The 13,662-nt window shown below is 51.1% G+C and overlaps 1 protein-coding gene across 1 annotated transcript in view; it reads left to right on the top strand.

Moving 5' to 3' along the window:
- TNFAIP8L2 (TNF alpha induced protein 8 like 2) overlaps positions 1–13,312 on the top strand; it is a 68,128-nt gene extending 54,816 nt beyond the window's left edge. The window contains exon 3 of the mRNA XM_082275331.1: positions 12,397–13,312. Within this exon, the coding sequence (XP_082131457.1) occupies positions 12,403–12,963 (561 nt within the window). The 5' untranslated portion in view covers positions 12,397–12,402 and the 3' untranslated portion in view covers positions 12,964–13,312. The remainder of the gene's footprint in view (positions 1–12,396) is intronic.
- The last annotated feature ends 350 nt before the right edge of the window (positions 13,313–13,662 follow it).

Here is a 13,662-nt window from a genome sequence, read left to right as displayed (position 1 = left end):
CCCATTTGATGGAGAGCACTGACCTACGGGTCCCGTTTGATGGAGAGCACTGACCTCTGGGTCCTGTATGATAGAGAGCACTGACCTCCGGGTCCCGTATGATAGAGAGCACTGACCTCCGGGTCCCGTATGATAGAGAGCGCTGACCTCCGGGTCCCGTATGATAGAGAGCATTGACCTATGGGTCCCGTATGATAGAGAGCATTGACCTATGGGTCCCGTATGATAGAGAGCATTGACCTATGGGTTCCGTATGATAGAGAGCACTGACCTCCAGGTTCTGTATGATAGAGAGCACTGACCTATGGGTCCCGTATGATAGAGAGCACTGACCTCCAGGTTCTGTATGATGGAGAGCACTGACCTATGGGTCCTGTATGATGGAGAGCACTGACCTACGGTCCCGTATGATGGAGAGCACTGACCTACAGGTCCAGTATGATAGAGAGCACTGACCTATGGGTCCCGTATGATAGAGAGCACTGACCTATTGGTCCCGTATGATAGAGAGCACTGACCTCCGGGTCCCGTATGATAGAGAGCATTGACCTGTGGGTCCCGTATGATAGAGAGCATTGACCTATGGGTCCCGTATGATAGAGAGCACTGACCTATGGGTCCCGTATGATAGAGAGCACTGACCTCCGGGTCCCGTATGATAGAGAGCACTGACCCCCGGGTCCCGTATGATAGAGAGCACTGACCCCCGGGTCCTGTATGATAGAGAGCACTGACCCCCGGGTTCTGTATGATAGAGAGCACTGACCCCCAGGTCCCATTTGATGGAGAGCACTGACCTACGGGTCCCGTTTGATGGAGAGCACTGACCTCTGGGTCCTGTATGATAGAGAGCACTGACCTCCGGGTCCCGTATGATAGAGAGCACTGACCTCCGGGTCCCGTATGATAGAGAGCGCTGACCTCCGGGTCCCGTATGATAGAGAGCATTGACCTATGGGTCCCGTATGATAGAGAGCATTGACCTATGGGTCCCGTATGATAGAGAGCATTGACCTATGGGTTCCGTATGATAGAGAGCACTGACCTCCAGGTTCTGTATGATAGAGAGCACTGACCTATGGGTCCCGTATGATAGAGAGCACTGACCTCCAGGTTCTGTATGATAGAGAGCACTGACCTATGGGTCCTGTATGATGGAGAGCACTGACCTACGGTCCCGTATGATGGAGAGCACTGACCTACAGGTCCAGTATGATAGAGAGCACTGACCTATGGGTCCCGTATGATAGAGAGCACTGACCTATTGGTCCCGTATGATAGAGAGCACTGACCTCCGGGTCCCGTATGATAGAGAGCACTGACCTCCGGGTTCTGTATGATAGAGAGCACTGACCTCTAGGTTCCGTATGATAGAGAGCACTGACCTCCGGGTTCCGTATGATAGAGGGCACTGACCTCCGGGTCCCGTATGATAGAGAGCACTGACCTCCGGGTCCCGTATGATAGAGAGCATTGACCTGTGGGTCCCGTATGATAGAGAGCATTGACCTATGGGTCCCGTATGATAGAGAGCACTGACCTATGGGTCCCGTATGATAGAGAGCACTGACCTACGGGTCCCGTATGATAGAGAGCACTGACCTACGGGTCCCGTATGATAGAGAGCACTGACCTCCGAGTCCCGTATGATAGAGAGCACTGACCTCCGGGTCCCGTATGATAGAGAGCACTGACCCCCGGGTCCCGTATGATAGAGAGCACTGACCCCCGGGTCCCGTATGATAGAGAGCACTGACCCCCGGGTCCCGTATGATAGAGAGCACTGACCCCCGGGTTCTGTATGATAGAGAGCACTGACCCCCAGGTCCCATTTGATGGAGAGCACTGACCTACGGGTCCCGTTTGATGGAGAGCACTGACCTCCGGGTCCCGTATGATAGAGAGCGCTGACCTCCGGGTCCCGTATGATAGAGAGCATTGACCTATGGGTCCCGTATGATAGAGATCATTGACCTATGGGTCCCGTATGATAGAGAGCACTGACCTATGGGTCCCGTATGATAGAGAGCACTGACCTACGGGTCCCGTATGATAGAGAGCACTGACCTACGGGTCCCGTATGATAGAGAGCACTGACCTACGGGTCCCGTATGATAGAGAGCACTGACCTCCGGGTCCCGTATGATAGAGAGCACTGACCTCCGGGTCCCGTATGATAGAGAGCACTGACCCCCGGGTCCTGTATGATAGAGAGCACTGACCCCCGGGTTCTGTATGATAGAGAGCACTGACCCCCAGGTCCCATTTGATGGAGAGCACTGACCTACGGGTCCCATTTGATGGAGAGCACTGACCTACGGGTCCCGTTTGATGGAGAGCACTGACCTCCGGGTCCCGTATGATAGAGAGCGCTGACCTCCGGGTCCCGTATGATAGAGAGCATTGACCTATGGGTCCCGTATGATAGAGAGCGCTGACCTCCGGGTCCCGTATGATAGAGAGCATTGACCTATGGGTCCCGTATGATAGAGAGCATTGACCTATGGGTCCCGTATGATATAGAGAGCACTGACCTATGGGTCCCGTATGATAGAGAGCACTGACCTCCGGGTCCCGTATGATAGAGAGCACTGACCTCCGGGTCCCGTATGATAGAGAGCACTGACCCCCGGGTCCCGTATGATAGAGAGCACTGACCCCCGGGTCCTGTATGATAGAGAGCACTGACCCCCGGGTTCTGTATGATAGAGAGCACTGACCCCCAGGTCCCATTTGATGGAGAGCACTGACCTACGGGTCCCGTTTGATGGAGAGCACTGACCTCTGGGTCCTGTATGATAGAGAGCACTGACCTCCGGGTCCCGTATGATAGAGAGCACTGACCTCCGGGTCCCGTATGATAGAGAGCGCTGACCTCCGGGTCCCGTATGATAGAGAGCATTGACCTATGGGTCCCGTATGATAGAGAGCATTGACCTATGGGTCCCGTATGATAGAGAGCATTGACCTATGGGTTCCGTATGATAGAGAGCACTGACCTCCAGGTTCTGTATGATAGAGAGCACTGACCTATGGGTCCCGTATGATAGAGAGCACTGACCTCCAGGTTCTGTATGATGGAGAGCACTGACCTATGGGTCCTGTATGATGGAGAGCACTGACCTACGGTCCCGTATGATGGAGAGCACTGACCTACAGGTCCAGTATGATAGAGAGCACTGACCTATGGGTCCCGTATGATAGAGAGCACTGACCTATTGGTCCCGTATGATAGAGAGCACTGACCTCCGGGTCCCGTATGATAGAGAGCATTGACCTGTGGGTCCCGTATGATAGAGAGCATTGACCTATGGGTCCCGTATGATAGAGAGCACTGACCTATGGGTCCCGTATGATAGAGAGCACTGACCTCCGGGTCCCGTATGATAGAGAGCACTGACCCCCGGGTCCCGTATGATAGAGAGCACTGACCCCCGGGTCCTGTATGATAGAGAGCACTGACCCCCGGGTTCTGTATGATAGAGAGCACTGACCCCCAGGTCCCATTTGATGGAGAGCACTGACCTACGGGTCCCGTTTGATGGAGAGCACTGACCTCTGGGTCCTGTATGATAGAGAGCACTGACCTCCGGGTCCCGTATGATAGAGAGCACTGACCTCCGGGTCCCGTATGATAGAGAGCGCTGACCTCCGGGTCCCGTATGATAGAGAGCATTGACCTATGGGTCCCGTATGATAGAGAGCATTGACCTATGGGTCCCGTATGATAGAGAGCATTGACCTATGGGTTCCGTATGATAGAGAGCACTGACCTCCAGGTTCTGTATGATAGAGAGCACTGACCTATGGGTCCCGTATGATAGAGAGCACTGACCTCCAGGTTCTGTATGATAGAGAGCACTGACCTATGGGTCCTGTATGATGGAGAGCACTGACCTACGGTCCCGTATGATGGAGAGCACTGACCTACAGGTCCAGTATGATAGAGAGCACTGACCTATGGGTCCCGTATGATAGAGAGCACTGACCTATTGGTCCCGTATGATAGAGAGCACTGACCTCCGGGTCCCGTATGATAGAGAGCACTGACCTCCGGGTTCTGTATGATAGAGAGCACTGACCTCTAGGTTCCGTATGATAGAGAGCACTGACCTCCGGGTTCCGTATGATAGAGGGCACTGACCTCCGGGTCCCGTATGATAGAGAGCACTGACCTCCGGGTCCCGTATGATAGAGAGCATTGACCTGTGGGTCCCGTATGATAGAGAGCATTGACCTATGGGTCCCGTATGATAGAGAGCACTGACCTATGGGTCCCGTATGATAGAGAGCACTGACCTACGGGTCCCGTATGATAGAGAGCACTGACCTACGGGTCCCGTATGATAGAGAGCACTGACCTCCGAGTCCCGTATGATAGAGAGCACTGACCTCCGGGTCCCGTATGATAGAGAGCACTGACCCCCGGGTCCCGTATGATAGAGAGCACTGACCCCCGGGTCCCGTATGATAGAGAGCACTGACCCCCGGGTCCCGTATGATAGAGAGCACTGACCCCCGGGTTCTGTATGATAGAGAGCACTGACCCCCAGGTCCCATTTGATGGAGAGCACTGACCTACGGGTCCCGTTTGATGGAGAGCACTGACCTCCGGGTCCCGTATGATAGAGAGCGCTGACCTCCGGGTCCCGTATGATAGAGAGCATTGACCTATGGGTCCCGTATGATAGAGATCATTGACCTATGGGTCCCGTATGATAGAGAGCACTGACCTATGGGTCCCGTATGATAGAGAGCACTGACCTACGGGTCCCGTATGATAGAGAGCACTGACCTACGGGTCCCGTATGATAGAGAGCACTGACCTACGGGTCCCGTATGATAGAGAGCACTGACCTCCGGGTCCCGTATGATAGAGAGCACTGACCTCCGGGTCCCGTATGATAGAGAGCACTGACCCCCGGGTCCCGTATGATAGAGAGCACTGACCCCCGGGTCCTGTATGATAGAGAGCACTGACCCCCGGGTTCTGTATGATAGAGAGCACTGACCCCCAGGTCCCATTTGATGGAGAGCACTGACCTACGGGTCCCGTTTGATGGAGAGCACTGACCTCTGGGTCCTGTATGATAGAGAGCACTGACCTCCAGGTCCCGTATGATAGAGAGCACTGACCTCCGGGTCCCGTATGATAGAGAGCACTGACCTCTGGGTCCCGTATGATAGAGAGCACTGACCTCTGGGTCCCGTATGATAGAGTGCACTGACCTCCGGGTCCCGTATGATGGAGAGCACTGACCTCTGGGTCCCGTATGATGGAGAGCACTGACCTCTGGGTCCCGTATGATGGAGAGCACTGACCTCTGGGTCCCGTATGATGGAGAGCACTGACCCCCGGGTCCCGTATGATAGAGAGCACTGACCCCCGGGTCCCGTATGATAGAGAGCACTGACCTCCGGGTCCCGTATGATAGAGAGCACTGACCTCCGGGTCCCGTATGATAGAGAGCACTGACCTCCGGGTCCCGTATGATAGAGAGCACTGACCTCTGGGTCCCGTATGATAGAGAGCACTGACCTCTGGGTCCCGTATGATAGAGAGCACTGACCTCCGGGTCCCGTATGATAGAGAGCACTGACCCCCGGGTCCCGTATGATGGAGAGCACTGACCTACGGGTCCCGTTTGATAGAGAGCACTGACCTCTGGGTCCTGTATGATAGAGAGCACTGACCTATGGGTCCTGTATGATAGAGAGCACTGACCTCCGGGTTCTGTATGATAGAGAGCACTGACCTACGGGTTTCGGCACTCCAGCAACACTTCACTTGCTAATTTAGGACATGTTTATTCAGCTCCAGAAGCCGCGTCCTTTCTTGGATTAAACAAAGAGCGCGGAGGGGAGGCGGTTGGCCTTTCGTTTCGCCTAAGGCGCACAAATGTTTACAAGAAGCGCACGGGGAGCTGTGTCTACACGGAGTCAGGAAATCCACTCTGGGAAAGAAAACAACACAGGCATGTAGAGATAATAATTAGCGTCGCCCCGATGCGGAGCCGATCCCGTATGGTGACAGCGCAAGGGGTTAAAGCAGCGCAAACGGTGTCGGTGGTTTTTAGGGCGTTCGGCAGGCCGATGCCTCACCGCCTTACAAGCCCATTAAGCCCCAATCACGGTGATGGATGGCTAATGGAGATTTAAGTGGGAATTTTCCATGTATCCGGCGACGGCTCGTTGGCTCCGAGCTTAATGCGAGCGACGCCAATTTGTGACTGAGCGCAGTGCGGCGCCATTATTATTTAACCCTCCGTCGTCCTGGATTTTATGCATATTTTATCGGTTTAAAGGAGATCAGTCTTGCCCGATCGATCTCTAAAGGTGGCCATACGCTCAGTCTCCCTTAGATCTACCATCAACTATGTAGTGAAGGGGTGTCAAACTCCATTTCATCGCGGGCCACCTCAGCACCCCATGTCCCCTTACATGAGATGTCAAGAGCCCAACCACCATCAGAAGTCAAGAGTCACCCACCCATCCTTACATCACAATGCACCCCCCTTACCTTGTGCTGCTGCCAGGAAGAAGATGCAGGTGGATCGGGGAAGAAGTGCAGGGTCTGGAGGAGAACCGGAGGAGGGCTGGTGTCAGCTTCTAGGGTCTGCTGAATGCTGAGACCAGGGGGGGGCAGAGGCAAGATGGTGTTGTGGCTGCACAGAGAGGTGCAGGATCTGTAGGAGGAGTTCTGCCCTCCTCTCTGCTGCGGACTGCGGGAGGGGGGGTTGTGGGCCAGTGGCGGCCCTATCCATTGGGGGTGCACCCCCCCCCCCCCATTTATGCATCCGGCCCCCTAATCTACATCCAGGGCGCCGGATGCATGGATTCCAATGAGGATTTCTTATTTTTGAAGCACGTGATTAGAGCCGGAGGCTCTAATAGGCTTCAAAAAAGGGTGGGCTCGGGGGGCAGACATTTCGCCCTGAGCCCTCCCAGCTGTGTGACAATAGCAAATTGATATTCACTATTGCCGCACTGATTCTCCTCCTGGCCAATCAAGAAGCGGGTCCTGAGTCCCATTTCCCGATTGGCCGAAAGGAGAAGCCATGCTATTGGCCGAGGAGGAGGAGGGAGGAGGAGACACAGGGGAAGCCCTACCCATGGAGGAGACTGATGGGGAAGCCACCGCTGCCGCTGCCTGCCCTCCACATGTCAGTCCAGGGTGAGTGAGCCGGCGACCGGGGGGGTGGGGTATGGTGTGCAGGCTGGAGCTGGTGTGGTCCGGGGAGGGGGGGGGGGTATGGTGAGCGAGCTGGAGCTGGTGTGGTCCGGGGAGGGGGGGTATGGTGTGCGGGCTGGAGCTGGTGTGGTCTGGGGGGGGGGGGTATGGTGTGCTGGCTGGAGCTGGTGTGGTCTGGGGGGGGGGGGGTATGGTGTGCTGGCTGGAGCTGGTGTGGTCCGGGGGGGGGGTATGGTGTGGTCCGTCTGCTGCCCCCCCGGCCCATGGAGCACCAGCCACCACTGGTGTGGGCAAAGACGAGCCTTTCTGCAGCTGCACAGAGGAGTGCAGGATCTGGGAAAGGAGTTCTGTCCTCTCTGCTGCCGACTACTGAGACAAGGTGGGGTCAGAGAGACCAGGGGGGTGCCGCAGCTGCAGGAGAGGTGCGAGGGCCACATGAAATGGCTTGGGGGGGGGGGCGCATTTGGCCCGTGGGCCTTGTGTTTGACACCTGTGATGTAGTGCAAGGGTCTTCCTGATTGGATACAAATTGATTGCATAGATAAGTGAATTTGGTAGATCCAAAACTGGTTGTACAGAGAGTGTACAGCCAGATTGTACCGTGTATGGGGAAGCCTACAGAAGGTTGGGCAATCTGGTTGTACCACGTATGTTTGGCTTAGAGGAGATTTATTCATCTCTATGAATTATCTGTCTGATTGTTTTTGCGATTATCCTTCATAAAGTAAATAAAAGAAAAAAAAAAAACACCCCTCCCATCTATCCTCTTCCACCGGGAATTGGTCGCCATCCAAATTCCATTCTTGGCTGTCAGAGGCGAGAAGGGGAGGTCAGGTGACTGGGTAACTCCGCCAACTTTGGTGGCTTTATTGACAGTTCTCAACTCCACCCAGCTTATAACAGAGCATGGATGTGTGACGTGATCTCGCCTGCCGCCGTTATCACCAACACTGATGAAGCGAAAAATAGGGAGGGACTCTGATCCTTCATGTGATGGCAACAATGTAACATGGGCTGCATGTTTCCAGTAACTGGGGATTGTGGGAAAGACAGTGGGAGCAGCAAATGAAAGGATTTATGGCTTCACCGCAACCCGCGTTCCATGCATTGCAATACCGTTCCTTTTAAATGATGCGCCACAACGTGCGGCTCAAACCGAAATTTGCACAAATTTTTTTTGCTATTCAGAAATTTCGAAATTAGATTTGTAACAAATCGAATTTCCGAATAGCAAAAAAAATTTGCACGTTGTGGCGCACCATTTAAAAGGAACGGCATTGCAATGCATGGAAAGCGTGTCGTAGTGTATCTGAATCTCCCATTTACAATAGTAACGAATTTAAATGAATCCGAAATAACGAAACGAAATTCCTCCGAAATGCGAATCTAATTCAAATCAAATTGGAACAGAATGATATAGAATAGAAAATAAAGGAATAGAAAAAAAAAATTGAGCAAAAAAGAATGGAATAAAACACAATTGAATAGAAAGGATTTTTTTAAATCCCGCCGCGGCAAAAGGCATGGTGCTGCAGTATGGCGTGTTTTGGTTGCAGTGAACTCGATGTGTGAGGGTGCCATAAACAATTAAGGATGCCTGCGCCTGTCTGCAAAAGTTAGTGCGTTTTTGTGCGTTGATAGAAAATGCGCAATTTTTGCACCGCGCCTGGGGGTGGAACCCATGTCAATGGGATGGTCTACGCATGAGAAACCTGTCTCTTTTTTCCAAAAATGTGCCGCGCCAAAATGCACGGTGCTGCAGCACGCATGTAAACGCGTATTTGCAGATGTGTTGAGGTGCCATTAACAGTTAACGGCAAAATTTAAATTGTGCCACCATCTTCTTTGTGTGTTTCATGCACGCAGGACGGACGCATCAAAATGAATGGGCTGCCCTAAAACACAATGTGAAAAAGGGCGCACGCTTGGACGTGAATGAGCCCTGACTCTCAACTCCCCGCGCCGCAACTACATCCACTGCACGTGGTTTGGGCGGAGCCCCATACACTCGAATGGGTCGCGTTTAGCTGCAGTACTTCACTGGCGCGGCAATAATTAAACAGATTGGCGTTACCGCCATTCAGCGCATACCATTTAAGTGGATAGGGCGGGACAGCCGCGCAACAGAACCAAACCACCCAAGGGGGGGGACAGGGACACCCGGGACTCCCCCGGTGGACAGGAATTAAGGCCTTTTGGGAGATCCAAGGTCCCCTAGGGGATGATTTAGCTCACCTGGCTCCACCTATAATTGCAACGCCACCATTGGTTGGAATGACACTTCTATCTGCAGTGATTGCGCATTTTATTTTATTTTTTCGTTCTATAGAAAGTTCTCTTTTGGAGGTCGGTCAACTTGTAGTTTCCGTTCCTTTAGGGAAGTGGCCGTCTTACGCAACCGATCCGCTTTCTTAGGAATCAGTGTGGTTTTTCCGGCCGTTTCTGCTTTTTTTTTTTTTTTGGTGTTCTTTTGTAACCATCCAAGCGGCGTCTTTCATACAATGTTCTAGAGCAGGGGTCACCAAACTATGGCCCTCCAGTTGTTCAGGAACTACAATTCCCATCATGCCTAGTCATGTCTGTGAATGTTAGACTTTTACAATGCCTCATGGGATGTGTAGTTCCACAACAGCTGGAGGGCCATAGTTTGAGGATCCCTGTTCTAGAGGTTTCTCTCTGTTATGGTACATGCGGCCGCACAGAAAAACATCTAGGAGCATCTAAGGGGGGTAAAGTATAGGAGATTCCATGCCTATGTTAGGCTAGGGTCACAGCTATGAGTGTTGATCGACACGTTTCCCTTTAGCTGATGGTCAATGGCACCCTCACACATCTGCTAACATGCACTTTTTCACGTGCACCAAATTACATGGTGCCGCGGCACCATGCTGTTGGGTGCAGCATGTTCTTGAAAAACAGGCAGATGCCGCAGCACCATGCTGTTGGGTGTAGCATGTTTCTGAAAAACCACCAGGCTAAGTTCATATCGGGAGCATGCACAGAAACGCATTGCCATTAAGCAGATGCCCCAGCACCATGCTGTTGGGTGCAGCACGTTCCTGAAAAACCACCAGGCTAAGTTCATATCGGGAGCATGCACAGAAACGCATTGCCATTAAGCAGATGCCACAGCACCATGCTGTTGGGTGCAGCACGTTCTTGAAAAACAGTCAGGCTAAGTTCATATCCATGCATGTCGGGAGCACTCACAGAAACGCATTGCCATTTAGCAGATGCCGCAGCACCATGCTGTTGGGTGCAGCACGTTCTTGAAAAACAGTCAGGCTAAGTTCGTATCTATGCATGTCAGGAGCATGCACAGAAACGTGTTTCCATTAAGCAGATGCCGCAGCACCATGCTGTTGGGTGTAGCATGTTCCTGAAAAACCACCAGGCTAAGTTCATATCGGGAGCAATCACAGAAACGCATTGCCATAAATCAGATGCCGCAGCGCCATGCTGTTGGGTGCAGCACGTTCTTGAAAAACAGTCAGGCTAAGTTTGTATCTATGCATGTAGGGAGCACACACAGAAACGCGTTGTCATTAAGCAGTTGCCGCAGCACCATGCTGTTGGGTGTAGCATGTTCTTGTATAACAGTCAGGCTGAGCTCATATCTATGCATGTAGGGAGCACGCACAGAAACACATTGCCATTTAGCAGATGCCGCAGCACCATGCTGTTGGGTGCAGCATGCTCTTGGAAAAGAGTCAGGCTAAGTTCATATCTTTGCATGTCAGGAGCACGCACAGAAACGTGTTTCCATTAAGCAGATGCCCCAGCACCATGCTGTTGGGTGCAGCATGTTCTTGAAAAACAGTCAGGCTAAGTTCATATCTATGCATGTAGGAAGCACGCACAGAAACGCATTGCCATAAATCAGATGCCGCAGCACCATGCATGTCAGGAGCACGCACAGAAACGCGTTTCCATTAAGCAGATGCCGCAGCACCATGCTGTTGGGTGCAGCATGTTCTTGTATAACAGTCAGGCTAAGCTCATATCTATGCATGTCAGGAGCACGCACAGAAACACATTGCCATTTAGCAGATGCCGCAGCACCATGCTGTTGGGTGCAGCATGTTCTTGGAAAAGAGTCGGGCTAAATTCATATCAATGCATGTCAGGAGCACGCAAAGAAACACGTTGCCATTTAGCAGATGCTGCAGCACCATGCACCATATGGACACCCCTCTCACCAGCCATGTTCTATCTGCATTGCCTAGACTATAGAAACCCAGTGATGTCACTGGGTCTAAAATCAGGTATGTATTGCAAATGGAAAATCTCATGGTGATGAGGTAGGGGGACCAGGGAAGGGAAAATATAAGCAGATTAGGCTTCGTCTTTAAAGACATTATGTCCCGCCTTGCCACCTCGAATCTCAGAAATGCCCATGTTGTGTATTGAGAAGCGTTGCCCAGACAAGACGCGTTGCGTCTGACACGCAGGATGCAGGAAAGGCTTCCTGTTTCAATCGCTGTTCAAACAAACTCCTATTATGTCTGACACGATGGGAGAGAAGAAAGGACAAAAGAAAAAAAAATCCTCCTATTGTATTCTCCGGTGCGCAGAATTCTTTGTGGGTATTTTTATATCAGATTTCGAAAAACTGGTTTAACCGTCACGGAGATTATATTTCAGAACCCCCACCACCATCATGGCCATCCTGGAGGGTCTGCAGTGCTAGGGAGGGCCCCAATCCTGGGCCAAAAAGGATAAGACGAGACAGATTAGCCATAGGAAGCATCTACATAACTCCTGAAGTGCCACAGCCGCTGACCACTGCAGAGTCAGGCGAATGTACAAAGTGCAGCGAACCAATCGGAACACACCTGTGTCTGTCTCAATTTAAAGGGAAAAAAGTTTTGGCTTTAGGTATACATTAAAATAAACAATTATATCAAAAAGGTAAAAAGTATAATTTATAATTTTTAATAATGGATGAACAGGGTTCAATCATATTGGTTCTTGGTCTACAACAGGGGTCTTCAAACTATGGCCCTCCAGTTGTTCAGGAACTACAATTGCCATCATGCCTAGTCATGTCTGTGAATGTCAGAGTTTTACAATGCCTCTTGGACGTGTAGTTCCACAACAGCTGGAGGGCCATAGTTTGAGGATCCCTGGTCTACAAAAAAGCATCTTGTCTATTTTTATCTCTAGATTGTATTTATAATCTCTGTATCTCCCTCTTTCCCCAGGAGGCCATGGAGACGTTCAGTTCTAAAGACCTCGCCCTCCAGGCACAAAAGAAGATTTTGAGTCGCATGGCCAGCAAGTCCGTCGTCAACATGTTCATCGACGAGACCAGCAGCGAGGTCCTGGATGAGCTGTACCGCGTCTCGAAAGAGTACACCAAAAACAAAGCTGAGTCCCAGAAGGTCATCAAGAACCTGATAAAGATCGCCGTGAAGATTGGTGTCTTGTACCGCCACAACCGCTTCAGCCCCGAGGAACTGATGCTGGCTGAGGACTTTAAGAACAAGCTGCATAACGGGGCAATGACCGCCATCAGTTTCTACGAAGTAGACTTTACGTACGAGAAGGACGTGTTACCACAGATCCTCACAGAATGTAAGAACTTGCTCCTCCGCCTCGTCGACAAACACTTGACTCCCAAATCCCATGGCCGCATCCAACACGTCTTCAACCACTTTGCAAACAAGGAAATGCTTGGCCAACTATATGACCCCCAAGGGTCTATGAAGCCCCACTTGCAGAAGATTTGCCAAGGAATGAACAAATTGATTGATGAGGGCAAATTATGATGGACAAAATAGTCATTTACCAGGATTCCAGATTGACTGGAATGTCAAGTTCCTTGAATCGGATTTTACTGCTGAACTGAAGAGGTTCCCTTTTTTTGGGACAGGAGGTTCTGCTAATTGAAACCACCAGTGTCACATGAACATTTTGTGTTCTTTTTGCACATGCCTTCTTAAAAGACCAAAAACAAGAAGCCACCTTTGGAAAACCATAAAGGGAGATGCATCTCTTCCTACCTTGAGGACATTACTTATTGGAGGTTGAGCAAGCAAAGACACTGTGGTCTTGAGTCTCCAGTTCTTCATTACGAAGAATTCTAGAATACTCGTAAAATCTCATGAACTGGTTTTTATGGTCAGAACCACCAGTGTCACGTGGCAGTTTTGTGTTTCTTCTTCTGCACTGACCTTCTTAAAAGACCAAAAAGGGAGATCCAACTTTTCCCACCTTAAGGAACACTGTGGTTTTTTCGGCTCCTAATCTTCAATATGAAAAGTTCTTTAATGGTGGTAATATCTAATGAGCTTGTAGATTTCATGGTCAAGACCACCACTCTTACACAACAGTTTTGTGATTCTTCTACACAGGCTTTTCTTAAAAGACCAAAAACGAGAAGCCACCTTGACCAAAAACGAGAAGCCACCTTTTAAAAACCAAGAAGGAGTTTACATCTTTTCCTATCTTCAGGAACACCATGATGT

Source organism: Pelophylax lessonae, assembly GCF_965119305.1.
Source record: "Pelophylax lessonae genome assembly, chromosome: 13".
Taxonomy (NCBI): Eukaryota; Metazoa; Chordata; class Amphibia; order Anura; family Ranidae; genus Pelophylax; species Pelophylax lessonae.
Note: the sequence above shows the minus strand (reverse complement) of the source record. Positions and strands in the feature narration are given on the sequence as shown.